An 18,201-nucleotide genomic window follows, 5' to 3' on the forward strand; every position below is an offset into this window, starting at 1 on the left:
GTGTCATAAAAATAGTTCACTGGCAAACTGGTCCTGACTCTGTTATGTTGTCAGCGATGTCTACATCATATGCGGCCGAGTGGGCTTCATCAAAAATGTGGTGAGAAGCAAAGTCTTTGTTTCACGTTGGTAAATGTAAATCACCTAATGTGCACCTCCTCCAGCAACGTGGCTAACAGTGTTGCACATATACTAATGCTGTTGTGGTTGTAGTTTTTTCAGGGGCAAATATATTTATGCTTTAGGTTTTCACGCTTCTTTGCACAATTCCCTGATGTCCATTTTAATAGTTTCAGAAATATTACAGGCATTTGCTGACATGCTACGGCTGAAGGCATGGTTTTTATTATAATTAGGAACCATACCTTCTTAAAGTAGCTGGAAAGAGGAATCGACAGTAATGAACTGACCATTCACAGTAATTGCAGGCTGTGTGGATGCAACATGTAGTTACATTTAAGGCTATGCCGTAATGTTTCAGAAGGGTTTGCAGTTATGATGTAGCACAAATCTCCAGTAAGATTGCATTAGGAAGGAGATCTGGTGTTAAAAAAAACAAAAACGTTTTGAATAGAGTTAGAGGTAACAAGTAGCTTGTTCTTCTTCATACTCTTCAGAGAAAATAACAATCGCTAGCAAAATATAAGGAATCAAAATCGTAGCTTTACTAAAAGGACTCAAAGATGTCAGCAAACAGCTGGAGGGAGATTGCCAAAACTACTTGAAAGATGTGAAGGAAGGGACAAAGACAGGACAAATATGTTTGCCTCTGAAAAAACCAAACAAACCCTAGGAGGGTCCTCGCTCTTTTCTATCATGGCTGCCACCGCATATAAAACTCTGGGAAATCACCACAAGGTAATTTATTCATAATATACCATGCAAAAGCATGAATGCTGGTAATGATATCAGCCACTTGCATAGGCTACGTTATATTTTTTTATATAGATTCATCTGAGAAGTCAAATCAAACCTTAAGACTTCAGACAAGTTTCCATTTATGACATATGGTGTAAATTTAAGGCAGAAAAAGACTTTTAAACCCCACTTAACATGAAGCAGAATATGAATAAAATGTGAGTGCACGTGCATGTTGCTTCTATGTATTTGTTACTTTTTCGCATGTAATTTCATACATGAGGCCATGAGGTAAAATAAAAAGACAGCTATATAACTCAAAATTGAATTGAAATTTGAGATGAACCATGTATGCTGGCCTAACCCTGACCTTAAATGTACCCTTTCGATTTTTGTTGAAAGACAGCATCTCATCATCCTTTGAGATTTCCCTCGCTGGATGAATTCCCCATTTTTACGTGTAGGTCCCTAAGCCGTGCAGCAAGAAAAGCCCCTGTCGTTTTGCATTCGCCACGCTATATTTGGTGAAATACAGTAATTTGCATTGGAATTTGGACATTGCATATTCACGTGGAATTATGGTCACAGTTATTTTTTCTGTTTTTGTGAAATCAAAGAGAGAAAATATAATTAAACAAAAAGGTTTCTTTCAATTAAACCATTAAATAACGTGAAAAGTCTCCTGGGTGTTTCAAAACACCTAATTCATGTCTGCAAGTGATAGACTTTGATAGTTCAAAGCAATGCAAAGTGAAATGGCTGGCACTTTGCATGCTTGTGGCATAAGGTTCAGCCTTTAGGAGCGTGTGCCAGAAATTCCTTAATTCTCAGTTCGCAGTTGAGTAAACTAAGATTTGGGGGGATTACAGAGTTGCTGGAGGGAGTAACATGTAGTCCTGTCTGGAAACCTTCAGCTGGTAGGTTTCACATTATTCACACACGCTTTTCGCTACATCTGCCGTCTGACACACATCACAGTACATCACAGTGTCCTCGGAGGTACAGCTGTGTCGACTGATAAGAGACTCTTGAAGCTCCACCTCCGAGTGATCTGAAAATACTATGAGCCAAATTATCTCTTCTTGTGCATCCTCCTCCCAACTGGAAGCTCAGACTTGCTCACAGCTGCTTTTCCATCACACTGAAGGACATTGCACTGACATGTACTTAAAGTAACCTTACCCAGCTCTAACTACAAACACTAGCATGATAGTAACATTAAGCTGAATTTTTACTGTAAAAGGAAATGACTGATGTGTGACTTGCCTTTAGTCCCGGAAGTGTGACTGTTTTACTATACATACAGGTTCAAATATATACATACGCTTCCTTAAACCTTTTAATAAGTGGTACTGAAGGTTATGTGACATCTTTTAACTTGACATGACTTGTTAACTTTTCATTAGTGATCATGATTGTTTCTCTTTGCCAGAATGAAAAGGAATTGTTTGACAGCGCTCATTGGACTGACCAATATTCAGATCAATAAGAAATTCCAAGGAACTCGGTGAAGATCTAAGGAAAGTTGTAGATTTACTCAAGCTGGGAAGGTCTCTGAGCCATATCTAAACAACTTCAGATTCCAGGGATTCCAGTTATTGAGATGTCTCACCATTTTGCTAAGGTCTGCTAAGAAAACACAGACTGTCACCCTCAGATGAGAGGAAATTTATTAGGATACTCAGGAGCAACTCAAGAACCACAAAGCCTGTCACGAACTAGAAACTGCTGGAACACCAGTGTCATTGTCTACAGTAAAGTGAGTTTACATCATCAAGAACTGATAGGGCGCCGACCAAGAAAGAAACCATCCATCGATCTTCTTCCACTTACCCGGGGCCAGGATAATGCCGTAGCAGCCTAAGCGGAGAAACCCAGACCTCCCTCTCCCTAGCCACGTCCTCCAGCTTGTCTGGGGAACACCAAGCCTCCCCCAGGCTAGCCAAGAGTTATAATCTCTCCTGGGTCTGCCTCAGGGCCTCCTCCCGGTGAGGAGATGCCCAGAACACCCAGGAGGCATCCTTGTCAGATGCCTGAACCACCTCAAAAGGCTCCTTTCAATGTGGAGGAGAAGACGGCTCTACTATGAGTCCCTCTCAGATGGCTGAACTTTCTCTAAAAGAGAGGCCAGCCATCCTTCGGAGAAAGCTCATTTCTGCCGCTTGTATCTGCGATCTCATTCTTTCGGTCACCACCCAAAGTACACGACCATAGGTGAGGGTGGAGATATAGATCAACTGGCTTCGCTTTTATGCTCAGCTCTCTCTTCACCACAACAGACCGATGCAGCGTCCTAGCGTCCATACCACCAATCTGTCTGTCGAATTCCCGCTTTCCTCTTCCTTCACTTGTGAACAAGACTCTGAGATACTTAAACTCTTCCACTTGGGGCAGTAACCAGTCCCTGACTCAGAGTGGGGACTCCACCCTTTTCTGCCTGAGGACCATGGCCTCAGACTTGGTGGTGTTGATTCTTGTTTTGCAGCACTGGAACGATTCACCCTGCTCCAAAATACACACCTTCAGTCTTGACTGAAATTTGCAGCTGCCAACATGGGTGAGACAAGACAAGGCATAATCACATGACGTGATAAGGTGATGTTTTCAATGGATGGAATAATGAAGGAGGAGATCCACCTTCAAATTCTTACCTTCATTTCAAATCAACAGCTAGAAGGTGGAAACTTGGACAAAACTGGATGCTACTACAGGACAGTAATCCCAAACATACATCAAATCTGGTTTTGGAATGAATAAATCAGACTAACATTGAGTTTGTGGAATGGCCTTCCCTAAACCCGACCACAACAAACCAAAATTTGTGGCTTACACTTAACGGCTGGGTCCATGTCAGGAAACCATCCAATTTAAATGAACTCTACTAATTCTTTAAAGGTTACCAAATTAATCAAATATCGGTTGGGATGTATGTATACTTTTGATACTGTGTGGATTAGAGAAATCCAAAATAACATCAAACTTGTGCACAGTGGAAAAAGAACAGTTCCAAGAAATCCTTAAAAGCCCCAAATTACCATGACTTTTATGCCAATGATAAGTGTCTGTAAACCTCTGACCACAACTGTATACACACATAAACTATGAAAAAGAGAGCACCTCATACCCACAAGTCCAAGAAAAAAAGCACACAACATAAACACACATGCATCTGGGACTTTCAGAGCTTTAAGGAGAACTTTCAATTATTGATGAGGCCACGTGCTTTGTACCTTTATTGAGGCAAAGGGAGTCTCGGGTGGGCTTGACTCAGCATTTCTCTGTCCATTGCTTTTTCTTTCAGCCTCTGTCAGCACAGTGAGTGTGTGTTGGTAAATCATCTGTTGAGAAACACACAAAAGGGAAAACTAGACAGACAAACACAGACGATAAAGCCAACGTAGACTAAACAAGAGACACAAGTTGGTGAACAACTAACAGGTCAGTGGACCTTTATAATCTCGTTTTGTAGGTCAATAGCAATTTTCAGACTCCTGAAAGAAAATAAAATGTTACTGGTGGCAAACATCAGGTTTTGCTGTTGACCTCACAGCTGAAGGACTGCACTCATAGTGGAGGCAGAGCCACCAATTTGTCCTTCAGCTGTGGCTTCAGCTCAGCTGATATGACAAAATGCTGGCAAGAGTGTCAGCCTCCTGGGCATTATTTATAGTGTGAGGCTTGGGAATTTTAAGAACTATGATGTCTGCTTCTTGGTAGTTTAAAAATTAAATAACAATAATCAGCTTTGTCTGCGTTAATCTTGTTAAAATGACGTTAACACCATTAACGCGGCAAATCTCCGTTTGCGAGTTAGTGCAGATCGCCCCGTGCGTGGGGCTGCCTGGCGTCAACGCGTTAGCACCGGGCAGCCCCATGATCCGTGCTAACTCGCTAGCAGAGATTTGCCGCGTTAATGCGGTTATGCTACAAAGAAACAACTGGCGATGTCAGCAGGTTTAAATTAAATTGAAACAATATTAGACTCGAGTTAATTCCTAATCAGCCATTTATCACCAGTAATTTAAACACCCCACCATCATAAAAAAGTTTTGAGTTAATTCAGGCTATGTTAGATAACATAGATAACTAGTCTCGATCATCATTTTAGCAATCGGGTTACGCTTACCCTTGCACCTGTCCACTGCCTGCCATTTCATTTTGACCAGATGCAGTTTTCTGCACCATCTCCTTTTGTTTATGTGCTAAAAGAGAAGTCATTACCTTGTAAGTAAAACCGATTCTGAAGTACGATTTTGCTAACTCATCTACACAAGACGTTTTGTAGAGGCCATAGCAGCCGTGGCAGTTTGTCTTGAAACAACAACTCTAATCTCTAAATTTCGACTTTCTTCTCAAAATGATCAATAATATCTTTTTATCTTAATGTGGCCCTAATACATCCCATCACACATCATGTGGAAGAGAACTAAAAATGGTGTATTTCATAGGGTGGTTTTTTTTTTTTGAAGCTGGCCACCACTTCCACCCAGTGACTGTTTTTGTGGCTCCTTCCAGCCTGTCACACAGCCAGACTCCTCGGCCATGGAGAAGTGCCCAGAAGGTAAATGAAACCACTCTGGCTTTAGAGGCAGAGGTCCTCAATTGATTTCACACCCACGTTTGCGCACATTCTTTAATTACACATTTACACACACACACACACACACACACACACACACACACACACACAGAACCTTTGGCTAATGAATGGGTTTGAAACGTTTCTTGCGTTGCTTCATAAGAAAAATTGGATAACATGAAAATGAGCAGAATTAGACTCCTTTTTATGTCACGAACCGTGAATGAATGAGCAAGTCGCCCAAATTTGACATCACCATGGCAACAACAAATTCACAAATTGCATGCTGCCGTGCATACTACAGAAACGGCTCAACATACAGGGATGTACTGTAGTGAAAGATATAAAGACGGACAAACACAACTGTACTTTTGTACATCCTTGACCCACTTTGCTCAAGACACCATGTTCAGTCCCTGTTTGAATAGAGGCTAAAATCTTTATGACCCTTTTTTTACAGTGATGTGTGCTGTTCACATCTGATTACCACCAGGGCAATAACGGATAATCCACCGCTACTAATTTTCTACAACAGTTATGCTAATTGTTCCTGTTTGCTCTCTGACTTTGGTGCCTCTCCAAATAAAATAATTGTTTTCACTCCTGAAATTATGCAGCAAATTAAAAACTATTTTTTTCATTGCCTGTGTTAGTTTTTTATTTACCAATATGGAAAGCTGCATAATTATCACATAAAACTTGCAGATTTGTCAGTTTTTGCTCTGGAAAATTTTGAAATTTCTTTCAACACACTTAACCACTTATTTGCTCAGTGTAGCGTACACATGCATACGATGCACACGCACACTGACCCTCACATCACAGGCCCCCAGCTGCTGCTCTGTTGTAATTTATTATCCCTTCTGTGCCCAGTGGAGTCATGAAATCAGCCTGGCCTTTGTGACACACACACACCCACATGGATGCACACACACACACAGTTCACGTGTCTTTTTCAAACAGTCATCTCAGCCCGCTACCCAGAAAGACCTCTTCGGCTTAATTAGTATAGGGTCCCCAGGGAGCGCACAACAGGGGAAAATACACTGGATGGATGAAGGAAGGATGAAGGGTTTGAGGCTGTCAGGCAAAAAAATAAAGAAAAAAGAAAAACATTGAGGAGATGAGCTTTTCTGTTATATAAAAAGTGGAGCAAGTTGGGGGGTTTTCAGCTTATATTTAGAGTGAGGTTGTTAGTGATTATAAATATTACCCATAGATCAATGAGAAGCTTCCCATCCATACCCCAAGGTCCTTTGCATCCCCAAACTACCCACACGGTTTTCTTTCTCAGCCACATGCCCGATCCAAATGAATATTTTATAGGACCCAAACACAACTCTACAATAGCACACCATAAGGCTTTGTTGCGCTGGTCAACACTACACATGTAAACATCTACATAATTTACACAAATACAATCGGTGTCAAAGTCAAAATTCTGTATTATTCATGTGTAAACTTGGGAATGCAGAATTGTCTTCTATGCACTTTTGGGTTTGGCTGCAGAATTTTCTACCGAAAATCAAAACGGCAGGAAATTGTTGAAATGAGATTTTAAGAAATTAAACATCAAATATTGTGAACTTGTATGCATTTGCTCTCAGGCACCTCTGTGCACGCTTATAAATGCACACTTGACTCACAAACACACACACATGCGCGCGTACACTCTGGGAGGAATTGCACCATAATTATGCCTTAGGTAGAGGTGATTAATTTTTTAATGGATTCAATGTTTTATTCATAGTACCTATCCACTCTTGAATATGGCAGAGCGCACAGAAAACCATTGCCAGAAAGTGAATACATGATAAAACTGGCTATTAGTAAGTTCATACAGTAGATAAATTACACATCTCGGTAGCTTTGAAAAAAGTCGAATTTCAGGCTGAAACTGTAGATTCACAGTAGGTCTTATAAATAGTTTCATAAATATGTAATTTACTTCCCCTTCTGCCTCGTGCTTTATTTAGGGTTGTTCTGGGCATGAAGAATTTGGAACAAAACAATGTATTTTTGTGACAGACAGCAAAAGGCAGAGAAAAGGGACAGTAGGAGGAGAGGGTGTTGTCTCCTGAGTGAGGCCAGCAGGACCGGTTATTCTGTCCTAGAAATCCATTTACAGCACCGAGCACTCTGCCTAATCATCTGCCCCGCTGTGAAAGGAATACTGTGTCCTACACTCAAGAAGGGCCATAAAACTGGATCACATTTAGGATTTTTAAATATTAGTCCTTCCTCCTGCTGATTTTCTCCCCCCAGTGTATGAAGAAGATTTCTTTTAAGCAATTTTGTTTGCAGACCAGAGTGGAGATTGAAGAATGATGAAAAAGGGAAACGGAGGTCACGTGTATATGATAGAAATTTAAGATAAAAGTGTTAGGATGGAGCTACTGTGGACACGATACTCTAATTAACAAAAGCAGTAGGGGTAAAATGATTATTTTATTATGTTTAGACAGTCATGGGGCTTAATTATATTTTGGAGAATATAAAAAGAGGATTTAATTGTGCAACTTAAATTCAATATAAATATTTCTGAAGCAGAACATGAACAAAAAATAATATTTGGCATTGTTTCCAAGCCACAGATCTTTAGGTAAGAACCATCTCCTACTGAAACAAATCGAATTCCTTGTGCTCTACTCTTTATTCATACTACTGTAGTGTAGAGCATGAGGAGTGGCAGAAAGCTGGATCTCATTTGTGATTTTTTAAAAAAACAAAAAACAAAAAAACATTACTCCTTCTTCCTGCTGTTTTTCACCCTCCAGTGCATGAAGATTTCCCTTGAACAGTTTTGTTTGCGGAACAGAACAGACATTTTAAAAAATGAGGAGAGGAAATGCAAATGATGATAGAAATTTGTGATACGAGTGTTAGACTGCAGTTAAGCTCCTCTACAGTAAAAAAACACAAAACAGTTGAGGTGGTCCGGGCATCTGATCACCCCCTGGATGCCTTATATGTGAGGGTTTCTTGGACATGCCCAAGTTGGAAGAGGCCCCTGGACATACTGCGTTTTGGCTGGCTGGGGAACACCTTGGAGTTCCCCCAGAAGAGCTGCAGGAAGTAGCTGGGTGAGGGAAGTCTGGGCATCTTGTCTTAACTGTCTCCACAACCAGATCAAGTGGCAGAGGATAGGTGGATGGATTTCTTATTGCAATATTGTCTTATTTGTACACATCTACGGGTATTTGCACAGCTCACGCCAACCTCTGAGCACAATGTGAATGGCCACATTATCAGGCATCTGCAATCTATTCTCTTAATCTGATTGCTTTAATCCGGTCACTCCTTAACCCTGCTAATACCTGCTCCATGGCCTGTTCATCCTTCCTGTATATATTAAATAATGCAGGAGACTGCATGTTCCCCTAATTTATCGCTCTCTCCCAGCTGGATTTGAAGTGACAGATTTATGAGATTGCCATTTGCGGCTTGCGTGTAATACTGCCAGTTGAGGGTCAGTGAGACTGACAGAGTCAAAGCTGTTTGATGACCTCTCTGTGATAATGACCATACAAGAGAGAAGGACACAGAAGGACAGGGAAACAGATAAAAGGAGTAGAAGGTTATTGGTGTGGGTGGGTGATGAAGGAAAAAAGGTGGTTGGATGGTCATCTGACAGAGTAAAGCAGACACAACCACATCTCTTAAATGGGCTACATGTGATACCCTAGAAAAAACTGGGACAGATTCATATTGGTATGACGAATCAAATCAATCTTAGATGTCAGTTAACACTGTACACGGAGAAAATAGCTTTTTTAGATCAAAAGAAGAAATCTTTTCTTGAGTGCTTTTTTACTGAATTTGAGATTATAAGATTGTCTCCTCTCTAATTTCTGTCCATTAAATCAGGACACAAGCAGGCTTATTCAACGTTTTGTTAGCATAAACACTAACCTGGCTTTGTGCAAAGGTGAAAACACAAGCACCTATAGCTCTATCTCTTAAGGGTGCTTTATCCCACAGGCTTCAAACTCTGTTAGGGCCTGGGGCAGAATATACTATGTCTCTCTCACACACTATAAGTATAGCATCTTCATTCCAGCTTCTGATCACTACAATGGACTATGACCAGAGTCAGAGGTAAAAGTAATATATTTCCTAGTATGCTCCTTGTTCATTGAAACATCTCAGAAAATGTGCCAAATGATTAAAATAATCAACCAAAACAAAATAATTTGAAGATAAAATGGCATCGGCACCCTGCTTCTTGCCCTGTCTTGACCCTGAATTGGATAAACCGAAGAGAATGAATGGATAGACTGATGGATGGATGGATGGATGGATGGATGGATGGATGGATGGATGGATGGATGGATGGATGGATGGATGGATGGATGGACGGACGGACAGATGGATGGACGAACGGATGGATGGACGGACAGATGGATGGACGGACGGACGGACGGACAGATGGATTTAATGAATAAAGCATTTATATACTACATACATGAAGTTTGGTTCACAAGATAGAACCATAGCTGACACTTGTAATCTGCCTAATATAATAGATTTGTGTATTTTGTGTAATGTACAAAGGATAATAGTTTGTCATTTCTGGACTGTGCTGTGCACACTGACAAGGATATAAGCCTTAACACTGAAGTTCACTGGAAGCCCACATACACAAATCTGTACTTTTAACTCCCACCACCCTCCGGAACACAAGCTTGGGGTGATCAGGACCCTGCCATACTTGACAGAAAATGTTCCCTATGGCAGAAGGGAAACAAAAGGAACATATACGTGTACACAAGTACATACTTTACTTCAGACCCAGCCACACCCTCGGACATAAACCTGTTCATCCGTAAAACAAAGCTCCCAAACAGAAACTAAGCAACATAGTGTACGCTGCGCAGTGCAGTGAGGAGTGACAGATGGTTTGAAATAGGAGTAAAAGAGGCCACCTATGTCCACTGTGGAGGACCATCATCGAAGGAGGTGGTGGCTTACGGCAGGTGCCTCAACCCTGACTCACATCAAGTAACCTCAACAGGTCACATGATAGGGTGGGGCAAGGTCTCACAGTGGTTTCACCTGAAACCTCTGGTGGTAATGACCCACGCCTTTTTTCACACCTTGTCTCATGTGATGACATACGTGATTAATAGTGTGTCAACGACCACCTCCTAAGCAGCATTAGGGCTTAAATACCTGGGACTTTTGGTTTTTGAACTGAAAGAGCCTCTTGGATGAGAGGTGAAATGGGTTTAAAAAACTTAAAGCTCTCTTTCTGGCTCTTGTTTTTCCTGTAATGTAGACGGGACAATTTGATAGCCATGAAGCTTTTTTGCTAAGCAATCTGCTTCCTGGTTGTCACTACATATTTAACTGTATGATTACATGACGGCTGCTTTTGATTTTGGATTGAATAGGCTGTTTTCTCATAATAAAACCTATTATAAGACAGTGTGAGTACAGATGTAACACAGATAGGAGATATTACATTAACCAGCTTTTCTTTTGGTATACAACATAACTCCTTGTCTAACAAGGAGAGATTTTATCCACAATTCTTTTGAATCTTTATGTCGATGATGTGTCAAAGAATATGAGAGCCTGTAAATTTAGTGAACTACATCATGTATGCAGATGATCTTGTGGTCTTCAGTCCTAGTAGTGCTTCTCTCCAGCAGCTACTTCACATATGTTATGCGTATTACTCGCAATGCCTGTAAGAGCGATATGATTTCTAGATTCTATATAGATTAAGGAGGAAATCTATCTCAGATTTCCAAAGTTTACATTGTCAGATAATAATCTTACTGTCAGTAATGAGATCAAATATCCTGCAGATCTTTCTGCAGATCCAATGACAGATGACAACAATATTTATAGGCATGACAGTTAATGTATGCTCAAGCGAACATCCTCTTATGCAAATTTACTGCATGTACAGAATGAGTGAATATTTCTTCATTTAGAGCATACTGTACACATTTGTATACAGAACACCTGTGGATGAAATACAGGGAAGCGAGCTACATGTAGCTTATAATGATGCCATGAGGTTGTTACTAAAGAGACTAAAATGGCAAGTGAGATGCTTGTAACTGCTGGAATCAGTATATTTAAAGCTTTATTAAGAAATCTCATGTTTAAATTTATATTCAGGCTCAACACGCCTGAGAATGAGATCACTGGGCTAAATGGATATCAGGTTTGGCAAAACATGAGTCTTTATTGGAGGCACTCCTGTAGTCTCTTTGTGGGTGTATTTCTTTCTATGGACAATGAGTGCTGAATAAAGATTGACTGATTGGGAAACATTGAAAAGAGGAGTCTCTAGCCACCTGACAAAAATGATAATGCTGAAAAATACTGCAGAGTGCAGTGGCCAGTGTGAAGAGGACGAGGTTTGCATTTAAGTTATGCATGAAAAGGAACACCAAAACGACCACCAAAAAAAACGATAGCATACCTCCTTGTTTCATCTCCACACAACAAATGAGCTAGGGATCAAAAAGCCCGAGCCAAGGATGCGCTTTTACTGAAGCTTTGGTGGGGGGGTTGGGTTTCTCATTTTTCTCACGACCTGATATAGGCTGCATCGTGAAAAGACAGGATAGCGATGGGAGGAGGGTTTTTTTCTGCCCTGAGTGGGCAGGCCCTTAAAGCACGGCGTGGTTATATTATTGGCGCATAGCTGTTAAATGATGAAGAATTTTAGAGAGGTTGCCGGTGGTCCAACCAATCGCGTACCGAGGTGTGGCCCCGTGAAGGCGTGGTCTAAGCGAAGAGGGGCCGTCCCAGAAGCGGAAGTGTGTCTCGGCTGATCTTTCGCTGTCATTCGGCCACGGTCGGTTCCAGGAGAGAGGGGCAGCCAAGAAGCAAGCAAGCACACACACAGAGGATCGGCTGGCTCTGAAGGAGAGACAGTTAGTGAGAAGAAAAGAAAATAAAGCGAACAATGAAACCGATCGAATAAGGCTTTATGAACGAACCGAGTATAAGTCACACACTGCCACGTTAACAAAGCTCTTCGATGATACGGTCCAGATTACAGGCAGCAGATAGAGAGCTGTGTCATTGAGCAGGCAGGACACGTCAGGAGAAGGGAGAGAGAAAAAAAAGAGCTGACCGACTGCACTGTACGAGTCAGCTACTAAAACCGCCTCTGAAAACCTTTGCCTGCCGCACTCATTGTTTCAAGGACACCGTCTCGCTCTCAGCCCGAGGGAAAGGATCTCGACACAGACGACGCCGAGGTCGAAAGGTGGTGATCAGAAGGTGAGGAGATGTTTTATTCGCTTGCCTTCAACCTGTCCAGCTAGCTAGCATTCGTGCTAACGGTCGTTAGCTAGCAAGCTAATGTTAGCAACGGATGGAAAAGTTAGCTGGTCAGCTAACCACGATTTAAACTGCTTCTCCGTCGACGCGTGAAACCGATTAATTAACAATAATTTGCCCGACTGATAAAAAAGCCGTATTAATATAAACGTAATTTTGATAGTGGGCTCTTCCCAGGGTGCTGACAGCTGTCAAACAAGGTCGAGTGTTTTATTTTTGACGGTTTTGTTGGTTTTTTGTCAATATTTTCAGCCTTCGTTGATATTTTGTGCTAATGTGCGTTTCTTGGGTGATAATTAGTTGCCTGTCAGTTGGTTTTCGTTAGTAAAACGTCCCCAAATGGAGACTATATGCTCGACACAGCAGTGGTTCTGGCTTTACTGGTGGCTGCCAGCAGCTCAGCTGTAGACAATCTGGCAACGTCACGGGGTTATAATTAGCTAAAGATGTAACGTTAACTGGCTGGCTTTTTTTTAAGGATGAGCTCTAAAGCCACAGTACAGTGAATGTTATATGTGTGTAGGATCTCATTTAGAACCTACACATAAAGAGATTTCCATGCCTCTGTGTCCCCTCACTTCGTTGTTTTTTTTTTTTCTAAATCCCTTGATCTGTTGGTTAATGTGAGTGGGTGACTGCTAACTCAGTGCATGCCATGCTTGTATGCTCTTCTCTCTATAGGACCAAACGATCACGGGATAGCACTTGTCTGTGGGGGGAGAAAACAAATGGGGGATTACGGGTTTGGAGTTCTAGTTCAAAACAACACTGGCAACAAGTCTGCATTCCCGGTCCGAATCCACCCGCATCTGCAGCCCCCTCATCATCACCAAAATGTGTCGCAGAGCCCTGCCGCTTTCATAAACAGCACCACAGCCGCAGGGAATGGCACCACGGGAGGCTCTCCCTGGCTCTTCCCTGCCTCCGCCACCCACAACAGCGTGCAAGACGAAATCCTGGGGGGGCCAGAAAAACCCAAAGCACAGCAGCAACAGGAAATGCAAGAAACGCAAGAAAAGCAGCAGTTGTCTCCTGGGAGTCACCAAGAGGGTGGAAGTGGCGTTGGGATAATTTCAGAATTGGAAAAAGCCAGGTCCGAGGAAGGCAAGACAGAGAATGGCACATCTGACAGCAGTAATGGAAAAGAGAAGCAGCTCCGTCTTGAGTCACCTGTTCTGACAGGCTTTGATTACCAGGAGACATCTGGTCTCGGGGGTACGGGCCCAGTTCAGTCCAGTACAACCTCGTCATCGCTTTCTGGCTTTAACAACTGGTCACCCGCCATCCCACCTGCGCCATCAACAATCATCAACGAGGATGTCAGCTTTTTCAACCCGGCGTCTGCCAGTAACGGGCCTCTGCTGTTCCAGAACTTCTCACACCACGTCAGTCCAGGGTTTGGTGGGAACTTCTCCCCCCAGATCGGACCAGCTGCTGCCTTGTCCCAGCACCACCCGGCTCCCCCACCTCATCCCCATTTCCAGCACCCCCACAGCCAACACCAGCAGCATCGGCGTTCTCCAGCTTCTCCCCACCCACCACCGCCCTTCCCACACAGGAATGCAGCTTTCAGCCAGTTGCCGCATTTGTCCAACAGCCTGAACAAGCCCCCGTCTCCCTGGGGTCCAGCCAGCTACCAGAGTCCCTCTCCCTCCCCCGGCTCCTCCACTTCCTGGAGTCCCGGAGGAGGATATGGTAGTGGTGGCGGCTGGGGAGGATCTCAAGGCAGAGATTATCGACGCGGGCTGAATGGCGGGATGACTCCCATTAACTCTATCTCCCCATTGAAGAAGACCTTCCCTAACAACCATGTGGCATCCCAGAAGTACCCTCGAAACAGTCCCGCAGGCTTTAACCCCAAGTCCTGGATGGATGATGGAGTTGGCCGCAGCGATAACATCTTCCCCTTTCAGGTCAGTTTGCCTCTAAGATGTTTATTCAGATGGTTGAGTGGGAATTTTCACTAACTGTATGGAATTGTCCTCTTTTTCTTCCCAATTATGTTGTATACTAAGCATGAATGTCCAGCGTATATGTCTGGTTCTGAATATTTTTCAGTTGTAGCTGCTCATCACCTGAATTATTAAACAGCAGGATGTCATTTATGTGAACTATTAATATTATAGCATTATGTGGTACAGCTTCTATTTTTAGACACAGCAGGAGGGCACAGATTTACACGATGCTTTTGCTACTGTGTTAAACCTGTTATTGGACTCTGTACTTCTATAGCTGAGCGTCCTTTGCGATGACTAATGTGGCTCTGTCACTGCAGTGGTGTGTGCCATGTGAATTGGGGGGGGGGGCGCATATAGGAATGGGGGAGAAGACGGCATGGACAGAAAAAAAATGATAAGATTTTATAATGGGAGACTGGGAGAGCGAGGTACAAAATGAAGACGGCGATGGAGGGTATAACGACAGACAATAGTGTCAAAAACTATATCTGCATTAAGTGATGAATAACAATACATTATGGTTAGATTGCTTTTGTTCCAGTCGTAAACAACCATTAGCAACAAACGGTGATACTGTAGATCCATGAACCTTGCTCAGTTCTTTATGCTTTGCATATATTAGGCTCTTGACCTATTACACTGTGTAAAAGAGAGCCTGATGATTTATAAGATTTAGAGTTACATTAATCACTTACTGTATGTCATGGCATGGGTGGCCACCCCTTAATAAAAAAAAAAATCCAACCTGTTCATTCATTTTAAAAGCTGGGTCCACATACAATGAAGACTGCTTAAATAATTGTACTGTCACATGTAGAAACCAGCTGTAATGGAAAGAGGTAGAGGGGCCTGGAGATAAATTCATTCTATTGATCTAGCCCGTGATTGATTGTGCTGGTCGTTATAAGGAGGAGGGGAAAGAGACAGAGGTGGCTATAGACCCATCTGGGCCTATCCAGTGAAATGTTTCTTTAAGTACCCTACATATCCTTTACTTTTTTACGTTGTGACAAAGTCCCTGCAAGTTGGTGTCAGTCGTAGTCGTCGTCATGGATGAAAATAGATCCTGTTAAATAGTCCTGGTGGCTGCATGTCTTTTTAGATTCAGCAGCCTGTCAACATCATAACTGAACGTATAGATTGCAGATTTCCTGGACACGTTCTTTACCAGTGAATCCAAAATTCTCTAAAGATGCAAAGTAACTTAAAACTGTTAAAAGTGATGCTTGTTGTGACCTTTCTTCTTGTCCATTAGCAGTTAATGACTCAACACTCCACAGGCTCAGCAGCCAGAAGGTTGTGCGGACATGTCTTGACATGTATTAGAGAGGGAGCACATGCTTCTCAGTAGCTATTTAGGATTAATGTTGTTAACAGCTAATTGCTGTAGGTAGTTGTGCGGCCCAGGTTCGTGTCTGACCTGTTCCAGTTTGCTTTGATGAGGAGACTATTTAAAGGGGGCCTGTTATTCTCATTTACAGTTCCATATTTTTATTCTTGGACTCCACTAGACTAGCTTTGCATGATTCAGTTAAGACATCCTCATTTGTCTTGTACAGGGTGTTGGTACAGTTCATCCAACGTTTGAAATGAGCTTTTTTAGCTCCCACCCCATCATTGCTTAAAGCCACTAAATGTCAGTGACCTTCTGTGGTCTCTGATTGTCACCACACTTGCTGTGTGGACTTCCCTTAAGAGGACAATATTAGGAACATCCTCTCTCTTTTAGCTAGTTTTCTGGCAGCATAATTACAAGGATGGTGGCTCACTTATTTAGCATTGTAGTTTAAAAAAAGATAACTAAAATTGTAACAAGGTAGTTAGCTAATTTATAACTTCATCCTATTGCTTCTATTAACAGTTTTTACATGTCAAAAAGATTTAAAAAGCTTAAATTGATTAAATAACTGGGCAAATGTTGTGACCTAGTTCTGTATTACCTGTTCAGCTAATATCCGTCCTCTTAAGTTAATTAGTTACTGTATGCAAAATCATTTGTTGTGATATGTGAACGGGGTCATCAGTGATAGAATACTATAATGATCTTATAGAAGCATCACTTTCGGCTCATGCTGGAAGGAGGGAGGCTCTCCTGTGTCTCACTTTGTCTCCATCCTCCTCCCTGCTTTGTGCAGAGGTGCACATACGCAGCTGTTATGTCTTCATGAGCACAAAATTACAGATTAGCATGGTTGGATGGTACAAAAAAAGCTGTTGGCTTAATAAAAAAAAAAAAAAAGACCAGAAAAAGTATAATGAGAAAGAAGTTCCCAACATGCTTTGTAGATTTAAATGCGTTAAAAGCATTACAACTGGCGTTACAACTGGTGTCAAACAGCCTGTAGATCAGATTTGGGTTTCTGCAACAATTTTGAGAAGCCTGACTGTTACATCCCGGTGTTAGAGTTAAGCTAGCTTTCCTGTAGCTGCAGTATGTTGTTCTTCCTTGTGGTTGAATCAGATCAACTAAAGTAGCATTGTCCTCTTGCCCCCTTGATACTGCAAGGGCAGATGGAGGATGGGCGTAGAATGGCCTCCCTGTCGGTGTGCATGTCTGAGAGAGGGAGAGGGACTGATTATGTAAGTGTAACTCCTTTTTTAAAATAACAACACATTTAAAATATAGGTTTCAATAACAAACAAAGGATAACAATGACTGTTAAGAAATTGCTGTGTATATTTATAGTCCTCAAGCTCATTTTGAAACCTGCCGCAATCTCCACTTTTGCTTCTTTTCTTCAAGAACATCTCCTTCGTGAATCTGTACTTTTCAAGCATATGCACGGTGGCGTAATGGCAAGTCGGACACGATCAGTTCACGCAGATTTGTTTTCGCCTCGCTTTGCGTGGATGTGGATCGGTATTGTTTTGCCCGTAGTTACATCTTCCACTCAGATCTGTATCAGTGCTGCTTGTTGCATTGTGTAATGCAGCCGCTTTGGAACATTCACTTCATATGCACTTCATGTGGATATTAGGATTTGTTCCAACTGAGATAGTTTACTACATGTAAATGAGGATTTGCTTATAAGTCTGTCAAATTCTGAATCACATCAGTTGTTTTTCTTCTCTTTTTTCTTTTTGTCAGTTTCGATCCACCACAAAACAACCGAATCTTGAAATGTTTCATTTTGGTGTAAGCATGTACTGTAGGTCATGATGTTGTGGTGAAGTGGTTACTGTAGAAACCATTGTTAAATTACTGCACAGCCAACCAAGCGTCACATTTAATTGCCAGTGCCTTCTCTGTATATTTCACTCTTAAATACATCTATCCAAGTGTTGTTTGGCTTTCATTATCCATGCTTGCATATACATGTGACATGAAAATTGACACATCGGTCTCATCAGTTGCCTTAAGCAGTTTCCTATCCATTTACTCCCGTAGCTACAGAAATACTCCAGAGGAAGTTATGGGAAAGATGGCTTTGTTTTGCTTTCTTTAAAACTGTTTTTAAAATGGTTCTTGTCAATGTTTGTTGAGATCAGGCATTGTTC

General features: G+C 41.9%; 1 protein-coding gene and 1 long non-coding RNA gene across 5 annotated transcripts in view; both read left to right on the forward strand.

The window, feature by feature from the left end:
• Positions 1–4,239: 4,239 nt before the first annotated feature.
• LOC113030605 (uncharacterized) lies at positions 4,240–6,002 on the forward strand. The gene is made up of 3 exons (XR_003273611.1): positions 4,240–4,296; positions 5,328–5,419; positions 5,898–6,002. It is a non-coding gene; the product is annotated as an uncharacterized LOC113030605 (long non-coding RNA).
• Positions 6,003–11,992: 5,990 nt separating this feature from the next.
• Positions 11,993–18,201, forward strand: part of cpeb4b (cytoplasmic polyadenylation element binding protein 4b) — a 33,520-nt gene continuing 27,311 nt past the window's right edge. The window contains exons 1-3 of one of the 4 annotated variants that reach the window (XM_026181227.1): positions 11,993–12,685; positions 13,427–14,658; positions 17,215–17,283. In XM_026181227.1, coding sequence (XP_026037012.1) covers positions 13,474–14,658; positions 17,215–17,283 — 1,254 coding nt within the window. In that variant the 5' untranslated portion in view covers positions 11,993–12,685; positions 13,427–13,473. The remainder of the gene's footprint in view (positions 12,686–13,426; positions 14,659–17,214; positions 17,284–18,201) is intronic. The other 3 variants (XM_026181229.1, XM_026181230.1, XM_026181231.1) reach the window with 3 other exon arrangements.

The sequence above is a fragment of the Astatotilapia calliptera genome, chromosome 10 (assembly GCF_900246225.1).
Source record: "Astatotilapia calliptera chromosome 10, fAstCal1.2, whole genome shotgun sequence".
Taxonomy (NCBI): domain Eukaryota; kingdom Metazoa; phylum Chordata; class Actinopteri; order Cichliformes; family Cichlidae; genus Astatotilapia; species Astatotilapia calliptera.